Raw genomic sequence first — 17,688 nt, 5'->3', positions numbered from 1 at the left:
TTTAATAGAAGAAAGTATTCTTGCGTTGAGGGAGTACTTGAGTGGAGGCCCAATGTCCTTCTGCTACCTTCTTTACACTACTTTTGCCTCTCCCAACGACCTACATTAGAACCTTTTCACTAACCTACAGAAATCCAACGGATTTTCATTTTTACCCCAAATGAGGAGGAAAGCGCAACTCATACTCAGCATTTGTTTTGCAGTTAACTGGTCCAGAAGTAGCACATACCTCAAGCATCAAAAATGGCATTGCCAAGCTCCTTTCCCCAAGAACTACACTCAGCATCAAGATGCTGTAGGTTTATGTCTGTGAACACTATCTCTTAGTTCTATTTGTTACAATATGATTAACTTATTGGGGGTTAGGGGGTGGGGGTCTAAGAATGCTCAATTCCTGCCGCCACTACCACCAACAATCCCATATGAAGTAATGGTAATTCCTGCTTATGAAAGATTTCATCACAAGACTGCTCTACTTTCAGATAGCAGATGACACTTATATATACACTTGGTAGATAGCAAGCACTGAGATAGGGGATATAAATGAGGACACCAGTGGCATATGTATGGTATTTAGAGCCGTAAGAATGAATAAAATCAGTTGTTATACAGTAACATAGATAATGGAGTAACCATGGCATATGCAACACTAAAAGGTCCAGGAACAGGAGCCAATGAGACTAAGAAAGACTCATGAACAACAGAAAAGTGGGTGAAGGGAAACAGAAGACGGTGTAATATATGAAAATAAAAATCTATAATTTATTTATCAAGGGTTTATGAGGGAGTGGGGGAGGGAGGCAATAAAATGAGGAGCTGTTATCAAGGGCTCGAGTAGAAAGAAAATGCTTTGAAAATGATGATGGCAACATATGTACAAATGTGCTTGACACAATGGACGAATGCATGGATTGTGATAAGAGCTGTAAGAGGCCCCAATAAACGTATTTTATTTTTAGAAAGACTCTAAACTAGAACAAAGATCATTGATGTAGATGAGAAGAAAAGAAAGAAAGAACAAACTCACGAGGATGGCAGAAGGAGAACTAAAGCAGTGTGGGAATAAAGTTTACCAAGGCAATGACGAACTGTGTCCAATGTGTTGATGGCGACAGAAAAGAACAGCACTGGCAGAAAGCTGCCAGTGGAAATATGTATTTTTTTAAAAGAATCAGACAAGAAGAATCGGAACCCATTATAAACAATCTCCTTGAAAAGTCTTCCTATAAAGATGAACCAGGACAGTTGCTGACAGAGAAAGTAAGTTAAGGAGGTTCTGTCCTCTTGATTTTAAAAATGGACGAGAAAAAAAGCAGCATATTGTTTTCCCAAATGAGTAACTGCGAGACTAAAAAATGACAATTTGGAGCAAGAAGATCAAATTGCTGAAGCAATGTCTGGGTACCATGAGAAGGGATGGAATTTAGTATGTAAGTGGAGAACGTGTACAAAGGAGCAAGAGAGTTCAACTAAGATAGAGAAATGTGGGTGCAGATACTTGGTAGGTAAGATGTGGTAGTAAGTCTATAAAAAGTTTCTTGTAATTGCTTCGTTTTGCTCAATGAACTAAGGAGAAATCCGTTATCTGGGAGTGAGGGTGGAAGAGGAATGTTGGACGATTTGAGAGGAAAATGTATGGAGTGCACAGTGTGAAACTGCCACGCAACATTAAGGGACCAGCTGAATGTGGTCAGGAGGTGACAGAGACCAGCTGGGTGTCCATTATATGTGTTTTCACCTGTCAAGTTCAGTGGCATAGGCAAAGCATGGTAGTAAGGAGGTTGAGTTTTAACAGGGCTGTGGCTTTGTCACACAAACACTAACACGGTGAATGTGTACAAGTCAAGGACAAATCCAAGAGCAGAATGAAAATGATTAGCCATACAATAAAGCTGGAAAACGCGGGAAAGGCACATAAATGAATTGAGGACGGGCGATATTAATACTACAATGGATTAAGGCCATTGGGTGACTGAATAATTGTGGAAGCCTGGTACTAACCAGGATAAGCAAGGGGCAAAAATAAATAAATTGGTGGTCAAAGAGTGAACTGCTTAAAAGCGAATACAGTTACTGGAAATGACATGATCTAGTGTTTGATCGTGAGTATAAGCACTATGGCAATGGAAGAACAAGACCACTACAAAAGAATTCAAAGGTCTGATGGACCTGTTCTGTGCATTCAGTATTTCCCCAGGTATCACTAAGAAATTAGAACATTTGAGAAATAAAGTAGAATGGCGTAAGGGTTATTAAATGACAACAAGGAGTTATCAGTGATATAATCAAATAACATGAAATTTAAAATGGACAGTGATTTTTAGAGAGGAAGTAAATTGCGTAGCCGGGTCCAATCATGTGGGGGGGGGGGGGTCCTATCAAATGAGGGAGGGAGGGAGTCCAATCATACTGCATACTTACTAAGACTATAGGAGCAGTATCCTAAAGCTGTTTGCAATCGAGCAAAGAACATACCCCCACCCCTTAAAAAAAAAAAGTTTAAGAAGCCAAGTTTGTAAAGATCCTGCTAATTGCAATTCGTGAATTCCACAGAACAATGTCAGGCAAGGAGAGAACTAAGCACACAAAGAGCCTTATGGGAATTCATGTACTGCAGTTGAAGAAGGACCTGGGAGTAAGATGCTTTGAGTGACAAGTAAGCAAGCATGAAGGACATATGAAAGAAGATCTTTAACAGCATTGTAGGAAAAGTCTACTATCTTTTTTCCACGCTCACAAAAAATTCCAGACTTCCACCAAATTTTTAAAAAACTTTAAACTCAGTGCCATGGAATACAGTCTAACTCAGTGTCCTAGGAAGATGGGGCAGCAGAAGTGCCCTGTTTACGAGACTAGAAAGCCTCATCTTTCTCCCGAGGTGCAGCTGGTGGTTTTGAACATGTTCCACCAAGGCTACTTTATTGTGAATTAGGTAGAGATTATTTCCATAATCTTTTCATTCCATTATTTTCCACAAAACTTTTTGAAGCCCCTTTGTGTAGCCTAGGTTGAAATTGGTCCACTTTCCCCCTCCTACTAAGATTTCTGAAGCCACCTAGTTTCCAGTATTGCTGTTTTTTCAAAGACCCTCCACGTTGGTTCTCAGATTCATTGCAGTTGACCTAGTCCTTCTTTGAAAATGTTGCTGACCTAAATCTCTAGCATTTTGTAATTTTTGGTGATATACGTTGATAGGGATTGCTTTGGGGACTATGCTGTCTGGGGAATTTCTTAAATTACCATGGTTATTTGACAATTTCCTTCCCATAAACTTCTGTTCTCTCCCGCAACTTTATCTTTCCTGTTTTCTTTTTCAAGTTTATTTTTGAGGAGACTATCTTAATTACCTACCAACCCTCTTCAGGATTCCTTACTCCAGCTATACTTCCAAGAGCACCATTGCTCTGGTTCTCTTTTGCTAAGAGCTACAAATGTCATAATTGTTGCTTTATCTTTATAGTTTCTTTTGCTTCTGAGAAGCTCACATGTCCTTCTCTGCCCCCTGTTGCCTCAACTGCTTTGTTCTTACATGTGAGTGGTTGCATAGTCAGAACTGTTGACATTTATAACAGACAGTATGACTAGCAATGGCTCATGTAACACAGAGAATGGAAGGCAGTGGTGGACTTAGTTCAACGTGGTCAACATTTTCCTCATGAGCACACACTGGTGGCTAGAGTCCCAACATCACATCCAAATTCAAGGCAGGGCAAAGCAGAAAAACGCTCAGACCAACATTTGTTCCTTTTATCCAGGAAGCAAAAGCTCTCTAAGTCTATCCCACCCCTCCCTCGCCAAATTCAGCTTGTATTTTTGGGTCTGACACTTCAGGAAGGCTGTCAGGGGAAATCTTTCATTTCTCTACACTCTGTATTTGAACCTAAGAAAGGAAGAAAGAGAATAAGAAATTTGTGATGTATTCCACAAGGTATGCGTGCAGCTCTCCTCAGATGCAGGGTGATGCTTGATCATATATGCACACTTAAATATAAAATACTTAAAAGTTGTTTAGAATCTACATGTATAAGAGCAGGACTTATCCCTTGGCAGGCCTTCAATGTAAAGCTATATAGAAAAGGCCTAGCATTTTAACTGAAAATGAACCCCAATTACTGGTATCTCTATAGATTAAAAGGTACCTTTTTGGTTATTTTGGAGGGGGGCATAGAGATAAGAGAATGGAAAAGTGTCATTGCTGCTGTCACTTTCTAAGCAAGTCGGAGTAAGAACACATCCCATGGTTTCAGGGGCAAATTTACACGTAATTTCCTTGATTATGAGTACCTCACTCCACCTGGACCTAATATCCCAAAGTCCAGATAAGGCTTCCCAAACATGCTTTAGTGTGTGACTTCATAGCCGTGAAATTAGATGTGGTCCCTAAACAAAAAAAGGGCCCTCTTAATCACAGTATAGACCATGACCTGGGTAATGGGCAGATTCAGTGGAAGGGCAAATTCCAAACACCAAACATATTCACATGCATAACAAAAACTCACTGCCATCAAGTCAACCCCCTGTGGGTTTCCGAGACTGTAACTGTTTATGTGAGTAGAAAGCCCAATCTTTCTCCCCTGGAGCAACTGGTAGTTTCAAACTGCTAACCTTTTGGTTAACACCCCAATGCTTAGCCACTGCATCACCAGGGCTCCGTGCATAGTAGGTATATAAAGTGTAACATGTGCTTCAGTTGGGGTGCCCACTTGGCATCATAAAAGAAAGAGAGCAGTCCTTCTCAGATAAACAAACTTTACAACAGCTTTTATCCAGTCCACCAGGCCTTTTGCAAATGTCTCCCTATGTCTGGATCAGAGTCATCTGTGAGTTGTGGGTCGTACATTAACCTAAACCGCTTCTTCCATGCTGCAGAACCCTAAACCAAAGACACTGCCCCTATGTTTGCCTATTAGTTAGCAAAGGTCCTTCTGGAAACTGACAATACAATTCCACAAAATGAAACAACTCTTTCATGCAATAGTCCTTGGTTTCAGTTTATTGTTTTTGCATTTATCTCACTCAAACTACTTTCTTTGTGACCAGAGATTATTACAGTGCACACGATTAAATTTTTCTGTGATAGTGGCCCCAAGTCTAATCACTGCTGCTCAGACAAATATCTGAGGTTGGCCCAGTATCAGGATCCTCCACAACATTCTTTCATTTACTTTTTTTGCTATTCAGGGATAACTGGGGGGTGTGGGGGGTGGGGTGAGCTGGAACCAAGGGTTCAATGGAAAGTAAATGTCTAGAGAAGAATTAGGGAATATATATAAGAGTATGTCAGATATATTTGATGCACAGTTTGTAACAAGAGCTGTAAGAGCCCCAATAGAATGATTAAAAAGAGAGATAACCAAAAAAAGGAGAAATAACAATAACCATATTTAGCTTGGGGGGAAGAGGGTTGGACAAAAAAATGGGGGAAATTTGTATTGCTACTAGCAATACAAAATGGTACAGCCACTGATAAACATTATTATGATGGTTTCTTCAAAAAAACTAAAACGAGAATGACTATAAAACCAAAACCAAATCTGCTGGCATTTAGCCCACTCAACCTATAGAACAGAATAGAATTGCCTCTTCAGGTTTCTAATACTTTACATTTGGGGGGTTGTTTTTGTTTAAGTTTCCTTGGCACTTCATCCACATGTCTACAATAGTTCAAGCATATCAATTAGAGTTGTAGAATCATTAGCACAATCAACACAGAATTCTTCTTCTTTGAACTCATTTTTATTCATGTAATTATTTTTTTAATCATGGCAAAGATATACAAACAAAACATTCTCCAATTCAACCACTTCGACATGTATAATTTATTCAGTGCCATTGATTATACTCTTCGTGCTTTTCAACCATTACTGATATCATTAGTTTGCATTTCTTGATGTATCTAATGAACCAACTCCTTAGAGTTGGGGCTACCATTTCAAAATTCCACTGGTACAGATCGTCTCTCTAGCAAATAGCTGGTACAAAATTGTTTAAGTACTGAGTTAAATGACTAGTGGGGTTCAAACCCACCCAGAATAAAGACGTTGAAACATCACAGCCTTCACCCAAACCAAGCCAAATTCACTGTCATTGAGTCCATTCTGACTGCTAGCAACCATACACAACACAGCAACTGCCCCCGTGCGTTTCCACGACTTTGGATCTTTATGGGAATAGAAAGATGCATCGTTCTCCTGCTGAGCCACTGGTAGGTTCTAATCACTGACTTATTAGCTGCCAAGCACTTAACTACTGAACCACTAGGGTTCCTTACTAAACACTTGAACTTTGACTATAGGAGACCACCGAGGATGTTAGGAAAGGCTATTATTCTTTAACAATATCATCCTAGCAACAACATGGACAGAATACATTTGAAGTGGTAACAGTAATAACAAGAACTTGGGCTTTCAAATCCACCTGCTTAGGCTCTGCAACAATCCAACCTAAAAAAAATGAAAATTGTGAAGTAAAGAGAAAACATTCAACAGATAATTATGACTTGAATATAAGTGATGATTATTACTTGGATTAATAAGCAGCTAAAGGTAGAAAGGCTACCTGCCAGCCATTAACCATTCATCACCCCCCTCGTATGTACTTCTTAAGAATCACCTTGAAAGAGGAGACCCCTTTGGTTGGGATCACTCCAGGAATGAGGAGGCTAGGAGACTATCCACTATGAGGCTATGCAACCGAAGAGCTATAGTAAATCAACAGGGCCTCCACAGGAATGAGAAAACTTTACTGGAAAATCAAGTTAAGACCAGGGGAAGGAAGAACCTACATTTTAGAGGAAACACTGATATTTATGTTGGTGAGTGTGGTGGGTAAATGGGAGAAGCAACCTCACATGGGGAAGGGATGCTAAACAATAATTGTAGGGAACCTAAGGAGACAGTAAACCCAATTTTATGTTCCCTGGTAGACACTCTAAGTAAGTTTCTACCCAAGCCTCGGTGAACCACACCACGAACTAAGCACCATGATGACCTTAGCCACTGATCTTTCAGGCAAAAGAGCAACCCCCAAGGGCTACACCAGAAGGACTCAATGTAGAAGCCAGTCTGAATGAAATGGGCCCTCCCTCAAAACTACCTGCACCCTTGGTTTTAGGACTGAAATACTCTGATGGGACATAAAGCAAAGGAGGGCCACCCCAAGACTGTGGAAATGGTGGTCATTGGAACTGAGGTGGGACCCCTGGCTTAATGGGTGTCCAATGAAAGGGGACCCAGAACCACCATATATTTAATACCTCAATGCTCCCCTTGCATTAATATGACAGGTTTTAATCTGTTAGGCAAGGATCTGCCTCTGTAAGAACTGATACAAAAAATTTCCCCTAGAATCAATCCCCATGCTCAATGTATACAGAGCTCAATCAATTAAGAATCCAATCTGTACAAAATAACAATTGCAGCTCAAAGTTGGACTGTATGCCCATAAACTCCTAATATAAACAGTATCTTAAATCCTGTGTAATTGGAAAAAGTATTGGTGTTATCAATACAAATACCTTATACCCCGGGGGAGGATTGACAAGGTTTTTCTTTTCTTGTTTATTTTGTTGTTGTTGTTCTTGTGCTTTGTTTTTGTCATAATATGACTGCCAAGTAAACCACAGTCATTCATAACCCATGGACAAGATGATGGATTCTGGGCTTCCACTTTTAACTCTAGCCCCAATCCAAAAACCGTTAGTTCTTATAACATGGTCCTGCCATGATCACTGAAGATAAGGGTGCTATTATCAAAGTGTGATGAATAAAAGAGATGGTGCCCAGCTATCAAAAGAAATAGTGTCTAGGGTCTTAAAGGCTTGTATTCAAACAAGCAGCCATTTAACTGAGTTGTCAACTAAGTCCACATTAAAGAAGCACACCAGCCTATGTGATTCAAACATGTTGATAATAAAACCCAAATAAGGGGGAAATTATCATAGCTTAAATTGTAAACACCCAATTTGTAGAAGGCTGTGGATGACAGTGGGAGGCCAAAATCCATCTGCAGAACATCTAGTCAGATTAAACCTCTGTCAGATTCCCTCAGACGACAAAGGACTTGAACAGCTACTAACAGAGATTATTGAAAACTTGATGGTGGGAGGACTGTGGTAGTTTTATAATTGTCAATTTAAGGATTAAGCATGTAGTGGTAGAGTCTAGAGCATGTCAATCAGGTCATAGCCAATGTGTGGGCATAGCTTTCCCCTACGGATTCTGGGAATTCCAGTGTTTCCTCCTTAGAGGTGGGAGACTCTCTGCTCACACCCTGGGATACATAGCAGCTGACAAGACACATGGACGCACCTTGATACAGCCCTGGGTGCTGAAGAAGCCATACAGAGACCCCTGCCAGCGCTGAGATGTTTTCAATGCTACTGGATACAAACACTTTCTACCCACTGGCCTGTGAGCTTCTACATTCGGTATCACTGCATGTGTTTCCTGAGTCTGAAGAGGGCTTTATAGATTGGTATCAGACATATGGGCTAATATCGGACTTAAGGACTTGATCTGGACTGGGCTGGGATGTTTTCTCAATGTTCAACTGCTCTGATACATAAACCTCTCCCTTATATACATATGAGTGTCTCCATGAATTTGTTTCTCTAGTCTACCCAGACTAACATAAGCATCAAACCATAGTATAATATACTTGGGTCAGGTGATCTCCCTCTTTACCCAACCTGTATTTGATCTACACTCAAGTATTTCTCACCTGTTCCAGGACAGAAATTTCTTCTTTGGCCTTTTAAACACTGATGGTGATCTTTTCTTTCTTACTTTTTAATTTGTACTTTATCTTTGCATTAATACTATTATTCTGCTGTCTTTTTGCTTTGTTTTTGTTGCTTATTGTTTCTGTTGGGCTTCCCAGTCTGTGAAGCACAGAAACAATGGATGCATAAAGACAATAACGCATGCAATGGTTTATCAGGGATGTGGAGAAGGGAATGGAGGGTGCAAAGGGTAAGGGGAATTTGGAGAGCAAACAATGAATGCAGGAGGGGGGAAGGAGCACTAGAACTGATTGTGATGCTATATATACAACTGTTTTTAAAAGCAATTTAACCATGGGAGTGTATGATATGTGAATTTTTTTAAAAACCTACTTTAAAAAGTAATAAGAAACCAAACATGATCAATGGTTACCATAAGTAAAAGAGAAAGAGTTGCTTAGGGCCATTGAGTTTATGCTAATGGTGGTGGAATAATTTGGAAAAGGCTATCAATAATGGTTGTACAACACGAAGAGTATGATCAATGACACTGAATTATACAAGTAGAAGTTGTGGAACTGGAGAATGTTTTGTTGTCAATATTTTTGCCACAATTAGAAAAAATAATAATTACATGAGTAACAAAGAGTACAAGGAAGAATGTTCTAGAATTGAATGTGATAACAATTATACAACTTTTTGATATGAATAATTACTGAATTGTATGATGTGGATGAAGTGCTAATACAAGTGTTTTTAAAAAGTGGTGAAAGAATGGAAAGTATCATGGTTCAATTTCTGGGGGATGGAGATTGAAGTTATTCTTTCATGAAAAAGAAACATGTCAAAAAAAAAGAAAAAAACATGTCATCTTCAAAACCAGAATATTCAAAGATCTCACTGGAACTCTGAGAAAGGGAGTTGCATGTCTTAAATAAGAGAATCATAAGACAATCAAAGGTAAGAGATAGCCCTGTGGTGAAGGCATACACAAGTTAAGACACTAAGTGGCGCCTCAAAAAAAGAAAAAACCATTACTGTTAAGTGGTTAAGTAAATTTGAGATATTCTATATACAGTATCCTGTATATCCTACATTCTCTACCCAATACAGGGGACAAGAAACATGCATTAAGCAGAGATTTGGAGTCCACTAGCAGTGTTCAGATACTAGCTCTAGTGTGAGAAGGATTTCTGTGGGTGGGGGCTCTCACTTTAAAATAGTGCTAACAGTATCCACACCTTATTGGTAGGATGTCTATGAAATAAATGAGCATAAGGCACACAGAAAAGCTCCTCTAAGTAAAGATGCTACGAATGCATGCTATTAAGATAATTAAGGAGCCCTGGGAGCACTGTGGGTTGGTTAGGTGCTAGAATGCTAACTGAAAAATCAGGTTCAAATCTACCAGCTGCTCTGAGGGAAAACAAAATTAAGTATCTGTTCTCATACAAATTTACAATTTCAGAAATCCTATACAGGGTGACTATGAGAATTAACTCCATGACCATGAGTTTGGATTTGGGATTAAGATTATTAAGACACCTGGTAGCACAAGGTCAAGCTGAAAGATTGTCATTTCAAATCCACTCAATGGTTCCATAAGAGAAAGACACGGTGCTTTGCTCCCATAAAAGTCACAGCCTGAGGGTGGGGGGGGGCAGGAAAAAAGAGGAGCTGATACCAAGGGCTCAAGCAGAAAGAAAATGTTTTGATATGATGAAGATAGTATATGTACAAATGTGCTTGATAAAAATTAATGTATGGATTGTTATAAGAGCCCTCAATAAAATAATTTATTTTCTTAAGTTACAGCCTAAAAATCTCTATTGAGATTATAAAACTACAAGTTATAAGACTGTAAGCTTAAAAACCACAATACACTATTTTAAAATGCTTACTTGAATCAGACATATGGCAAGCAAAGAAATAATACCATGCTATTCTTGTAAGCCCAAACCCACATAATAGTACATTTTAATAAATATATCCATAAGGCAGGTAAATATAAATATGGATATTATTAATTTATATAAATGTATCTTAAGAAATAAAATATATAGTAGTTAGATTTATAGCCTTAACAAATAAAGTATGAGCTATTTACTTTAAAGAAAATAAATTAAATTTATGAGACTTTTATTATATTTCTCAGTAAGCAATTAGGATTTCTGTACCTATGTTCTTTGTGTTCCAAAAGTTGGCAGTCTCTACAAGTCAGTCTATCACATGTCTCACAGAAAAGTTTCAATTGCTCTTGTTTATGTACAGGACAGAAAACAGGGCGCTGACCAGATGCTCCAACAGACTCTGTAGTAAAATAAACCAAGTATTTTTTAAACTAAATACAAATTTTTTGTCTAATTTTGCAAATTCTTATTGATGTTACTATGCAGAGATTATAAAAAGTAAACAGGAAATGGTAGTGGGGCAAAAGAGGAAGGTTAACAGTAATAGCCAAGACCATTTCTTATCTTACCTGAGACATCTTCTTTTTTCCTGATGAGGTGATCTTTAGTGAATTTTACTCGTTGATGTGCTTCTATACATGTCTTACATAGCCATTCTCCACATTCTACACAAAAGCCAACTGCACTAGCATTATCTTCACAACTAGTACATACCTAAAATGAAAGAGTATATGCCAATCCATATTAAATTTATACAATAAAATTCCACAAAAAGAAACAGTTAAGACAGCCCCACTTTACTCAACTCAATGGTACAGAATAAAGCTGTGCATTTATAAGAGATTATTTTCTATTTCAAATATGAAGCTACTGTAGAATTACTGTTATATAAATGCCCAAGCCTGTTTTTCTAACATTTAACATTTTTATATAAAGTTGGGAATAGAAAGAAAAATTGAGAAGCATACCTGTTCTGATTTCTCATCAGAACTGCTAGGAGCTTCAGATGTATCTTTCACAAAATAATTATCCACAAGGTCTATCTGTCTGCATTCCTGGCGGCATACTGGGCACCGTATTACACCAACTACAACACAAAATGACAGCATTAAGTATATTCCGGGGGGTGGGGAGGGGAACACAGACATGGGTAATGGGGGAACAGGGTTACTAACCCAACTCAAGGGGAGGAGAAAAGAACCAGATTTCAACCCCATGTGCCAAGACATGAATGCAACATACCGGCATGAAGCAGGAAACCAAGACGTTTAAGAGGCCGACCCCAATCCCAAATATGTGGAAAGCCACCCCCAACCCCCAGCCTCACCCCAAAGAATTCACTTCAGAGGACAGCACTGAAGCTACAGCTCAGGGAGAGGGACATGTCTGATGAGAGCACACAGGAGCAAATGAAGGGGGAGGAAGAGAGAGTGGAGCACATCCTGGCCCACCAAGCCCCAAGGTTGGTATTCTGCCTAGAGCACCCCATGCACAGAGAGGACCATAGGGCTGGCCCCACCACAAGACAAGATGTCCCTCACTGACCCATAGTGCTCCGGGGATCAACACTGGAGACACAGTGTGGGAATTGTGCCCAATCTGACACTACCACAGCAGGGTGAAACACTAAGGGCAAGCAACAGAACAGCAAGGGGAGCAAAGCAATGAAATCCCTGGGAATATCAAAACTAGACTATGGGGCCAGGGCATGGCACTCCATCAGACATGACCAGAAAACACTGCTAAAGGTAAAAAAACAGACCTTGAACTATCTATAGGCCTGTCTTTTGTGGTTGTTGTTGTTGTTGTTTTGTTGTGTTGCTTTGTCTTGTTTTTGTACTTATTATTGTCTCTGCATATCTATCTAGATAAGATAGGCAGGATAAACAATCCAGAGGAGAAATCATCAGGACCAATGGTTGGGGTGGGGGGGTGGGGGCAGGGAGGGGAGGCTAGGGCAACGGGAGAGGGAGGGGCAGAGGTAGGAGAAAGGAAGTGGGTGTTAAACCCAGGGACAAGGGAACAAGTGTTCTAAAATCAATGTCTAGGAGGGTGTAGGATGCCTGGTAGGGCTTGATCAAGGGCAATGTAACCAAGAGGAATTACCAAAACCTGAATGAAGGGCCAAGAGAAAAGTAAAAGGAAATAGAGGAAAGAACTAGGAGGCAAAGGGCATTTACAGAGGTCTAAATACAGAAATGTACATATGTAAATATATTTATATATAACAACAGGGAAATAGATCTATGTACATATATTTATAGGTTTAGTATTAAGGTAGCAGATGGACATTGGGTCTCTACTTAAGTACTACCTCAACGCAAGAACACTTTGTTCGAATAACCTGGCATTCCGTGATGTTCTTCCCAACACAATCGCTGAAAACAAAATGGGTGTATAAGCAAATGTGGTGAAGAAAGCTGATGGTGCCTGGCTATGAAAAGACATAGCGGCTGGGATCTTAAAGGTTTGAAGATAAACAAGCAGCCATCTAGCTGAGAAGCAACAAAGCCCACATGGAAGAAGCATACCAGCCTTTTGTATCACGAGTGCCGAAGGAATCAGGTATAAGGCATCATCAGAACAAAAAATCTTACCATAGTGAATGACGGGGGTGGGGTGGGGGTGGGGTGCGGAGTGAAGACCCAAAGCCCATCTGTAGGCAACTGGACATCCCCTTACAGAAGAGCCACAAAGAACAAACGAGCCAGTCAGGGTGCAGTATAGCACTGATGAAACATACAACTTTCCTTTAAACTGTTTAATGGTTCCTCCCCCCACCCACTATCATGACCCCAATTCTACCTTATACATCTGCCTTGACCAGAACATGTACACTGGTACAGATAAGAGCTAGCAACACAGGGAATCCAGGACAGATAAACCCCTCAGGAGCGATATTGAAAGTAGTGATACCAGGAGGGGCAGAGGAAGGTGTGGAGGGAAAGCTGGGACTTATCACAATGCTCTACATAGAACCCCCTCCCGGGGGGATGGACAACAGATAAGTGGGTGAAGGGAGACATCTATCAGTGTAAAACATGAAAAAATAATAGTTATTTATAAATTATCAAGGGTTCATGGGGGAAGGAGGCGGGGGGGGGAAGAATTTCCTCTGAGGAAAGTGAGGTAAGTATACATGATATCCCCATGGAAATGACACATTCATATATCAAAGATAAGAGCAAAGTAAATCAGACAAAGATCTGAATAAAGTAGCTTGCTGAACTATGAATTATTTAAGAAGAGAAACCACTTTAATTAGGGAAGGAGTCATTATACTCTGGGGTTGGCTGAATAACTGCCCTCCAAAGATATCCAGATCCTAAGTCCTTGTTCTTGTGAATGCTATCTGACATGATAGCAGGAGTTGTATGTGTGATTAAATTCATGTTCTTGAAATGGGGAGATTATCCTTTATTATCTGGTAGGGCCCTAAATGTATTGACCTGAAAGCAGAGAGGCAGAGATATATGAGCTTATGAAAGAAAAGAAAGCCATGAGACATAGTGAAGCATAGAGTGGAGTGATGCACTTTGAAGAGGAAGGAAGGAGACACAAGCTAAGAAATATATAGGTGGTCACCTAAACCTTTAAAAGGTAAGGAAATAATTTCCCCTCAAAATCTCCAGAAGGAAGTTGCCATGTTGACACACTGACTTTAACAAGCAAAATGAAAAGATTTTGGATTTCTAGCCTCTGGATCTGTAAAAACAACTAGATGGCTTTGATTTATGGGAATTTGTTATAGCAACAATAAGAAACTAATACATAATCTTTGAAATTGGCTTGATTCAGCGCTACTTGAACTCACATTGATGTAAGAAAGGCCATCTGTGCATTAATCTGCTAGTGTTCAAACATCTACCAGGACAAGTAAACTCTGAAATAATATATGGAAGCTAAATATAAGTAGCAAAAATAAAACCAGAGCCACAGATCAGACAACTGAGTGGCTACTGTTGCCAGGCATGGAACAGAGAAACTAAACCATACCATCAAAACAACTCACAGTGGCCCTGTAACTGAGTAGAAAGCCTCATAGGGTTTCCAAAGCTGTAATCTTCACAAAAGCAAACTGGTAGGTTTGAACTGCCAGTTCAAACTTACCTTTTAGTTAGCACCCTGGTGCCAGCAGGGACCCTCGTGGAATGAAGTCTATAGCATGAGACAATGACTCTTTTCTAGAGAAGTTCAACATACATTCGTGGTCCACTAAATTTTGAGAAAAGAAGTCTTTTCAACAAATAATGCTGAGAAAATTGAATTTCCACACAATGTCACATACCATACACAGAAACCTATTCAAAATCAATTAGGGCCCTAAATACAAAATGGAAGCCATAAAATTCTTAGAAGAAAATGAAAGGAGAACAAGGCTGTAGGATTCAATGTTCGGTGACAAATTATCAGATGTGACAACAAGAACCCTGACCAGCAAACGATGAAATAGATCAGTGATATTATAAAAAGTAAGTATGCATGTACATCAAGGACTTTATTAATAAGATGAACAACCAACCGAAGGACTGGAAGACAGCTTTGGAAACCATATATATTCAAGTATAAGCCAACCCAAATATAAGCCGAGGTACCTAATTTTACCACAAAAATTGGGAAAGCTTATTGACGTAAGTATAAGCCTAGGGTGGGATAAATTTCAAAATAAAAAGATATCAATAAAGTAACATTAACTGAGGCATCAGTAAGTTAAATGTTTTTGAATATTTATTTCAAAGAAAAACAGTAAACTAGCTCTGTAAAGAGAAAAGAGGGTCAACAAAAACAATATGGTATCAACAATAACTTTAAAGTACAAAAACCTTAGCTGAATCTGCAACCAAGCTAAATCACGAGTTAAAATCCTTCAAAACTGGATTCCTCCTCCTCATCTGTCTGTCCAAACAGAGCTGCAGTGTTAGCTGGTGTGCGGTCATCCGCATAGACACTATCATCATCACCGAGTTCACAGTCATCCCCATCACTGCTGTCGTTCTCGTACAAAGCGCTGTCTCCACTGCCATCCCCAGCATTACTGATGCCACATGTCCTGAAGGCGTGTTGCACCATGTCCTCTGGACTCTCTTCCCATGTACCACAAACCCACTGCTATTGATTCTATGCCGGGCTTCTTCAGATTCCCCACTTTTGTCAGTCAGGCTTGACCAGATGACATCCATGCTTGCCACATCTTTCGCACACGGTCTTTGAAAGGTTTATTTACACACACATCTAGGGGCTGCAAGACAGATGTAAGCCCACCTGGAATAACGGCCAAAGTAACTTGAGACTTTGCCAAATTTTTTTTTATGTCATCAGATGTGTGGGCTCTAAACATATCCCAAACTAGCAACGGTGGGTTTTTACTTAAAGGCTGCTTCTGGTCATCTGTTCCAAATTTCTTCCAGTCATTTTTTCTGTTCCGTCTTCATCCGTCATTTAATATGTGCTTGCACTGTAATTCGTGGTGGGAGGTTGACCTTTTTAGGTAAGGTAAAGATAATGACAGGCCACAGCTTAGTTCCATTAGCCAAACATACATAACAAAACAACTATGAAATGTGTTTTTTTCCCATTTCTTGTGGTTCTGAGTAAAATAGTTTTGTCTCCCAAACTTGCCACAGTTCTGTTGCTTGGAAGATCAAAGGCCACAGATGTTTCATCCATATTCCCAATATCTCCCAGGTCATAGTTATGAATACTTCTTGTTTTATGATGAATGAATGGAATGACATCACTTTTTCATCAAGGCCTTTTGGCAACTTTTGTGAAATCTTTGTTTTTTGCCGCAAACATAGGGCAAACCTACTCATGATGCGGGTACACCATCCTGCTGATGCAACAAAATTTTCAATGCCTGCTGCTTTTAATTTGTCGTCTTTAGCCATTTGAAGGGCACTTAAGTGAATTCCCATGGGTGTTACCCAGTAACCATTTTGATGACACTCCATAACCCATTTATGCAATTCAGTCTCTAGAGCCCTGTATGAAGTCGTTAAACCATGTTGGGCTTTTATTGCCTTTGGAATATTTTCAAAGTCAGCTTTCATTTTCTGCCACTCCCTCACTTGTTTTCCGTCAACACAAAATTCCCTACTTGCAATACTGTTATTGCTTTCTTCTGCTCTTGACACAACCTTAAGTTTGAAACCAGCTTCCTATAACCTGCGTTTTTGTTTGGTCCAGGATTAGAAGTATTGGGATTCATTTCTAACAAGATACCGTGAGACCCAAAACATGCTGGATCACCAAGGGAACTGACAGTAATTCGGGGTTTGGAGTTTCTGGTATGATAATAACCCAGAATGTGATGACATGACTATGTTTGTACAGAGCAGCCTGTGTTAGGGCTCATCCTATACACGCTGTTACCGCATGCACAACATTACTACATACACTGCCTTACCGCATGTACACAACAACACAGCTTGTAGTTTGAGACTCAACGCAGGCTGATGATGTTGCAGAATGTGATGACATGACTGTTTGCATAGAGCAGCCTGTGTTAGGGCTCGTACTATACACACTGCACTGAGTATGCACTGTTACTACACACGCAGCGTTACCACATATGTATGGGAAGTGCTAATGCAACACATGCAGCAAGACAGTATGTACACAACTCAGCGTGTATATTATGAGCCCTAACACAGGCTGCTCTATACAAGTATAGTCAATATTGGATCCAGATAGGGGTTAATAAGAAAATAAAAAATAAAATATAGCAGACTAAGTACTGTAAATAAACGTACTGCATATCCAAGACCAGAGATACACCCCAGGTACCAGCACACAGAAGCGGGCAGGTTCTCGCCCAGTACAGCACGGACAACAGAGACGCTGCCACATGCAGGAGAAAAGAGCGGTGATATCAGCAGTCATCGGCCCGCCCACAGATGAGCAGGAGAGAGCAGAGAACACCGGCCCTGCACCGGAGAACAGGTTATGTGGGACTCTCACTCAAGTATAGAAGCCGAGGGGGGCTTTTTCAGCATTAAAAATGTGCTAGAAAACTCGGTTTATACACAAATAAATTCTCTCTCTCTCTCTCTCTCT

The 17,688-nt window shown here is 39.9% G+C and overlaps 1 protein-coding gene across 1 annotated transcript in view; it reads right to left on the bottom strand.

Annotated features, from left to right (window-relative positions):
* Positions 1-17,688, bottom strand: part of TRIM33 (tripartite motif containing 33) — a 133,253-nt gene that overhangs the window by 54,183 nt on the left and 61,382 nt on the right. The window contains exons 5-7 of the mRNA XM_004699512.2: positions 11,601-11,719; positions 11,202-11,346; positions 10,900-11,032 (exon numbers count right to left, since the gene is read on the bottom strand). Of these exons, the coding sequence (XP_004699569.1) occupies positions 10,900-11,032; positions 11,202-11,346; positions 11,601-11,719 (397 nt within the window). The remainder of the gene's footprint in view (positions 1-10,899; positions 11,033-11,201; positions 11,347-11,600; positions 11,720-17,688) is intronic.

This window comes from Echinops telfairi, unplaced genomic scaffold, assembly GCF_000313985.2.
Source record: "Echinops telfairi isolate 266 unplaced genomic scaffold, ASM31398v2 ScPeMD7_443;HRSCAF=831, whole genome shotgun sequence".
In the NCBI taxonomy this organism is placed as follows: Eukaryota; Metazoa; Chordata; class Mammalia; order Afrosoricida; family Tenrecidae; genus Echinops; species Echinops telfairi.
Note: the sequence above shows the minus strand (reverse complement) of the source record. Positions and strands in the feature narration are given on the sequence as shown.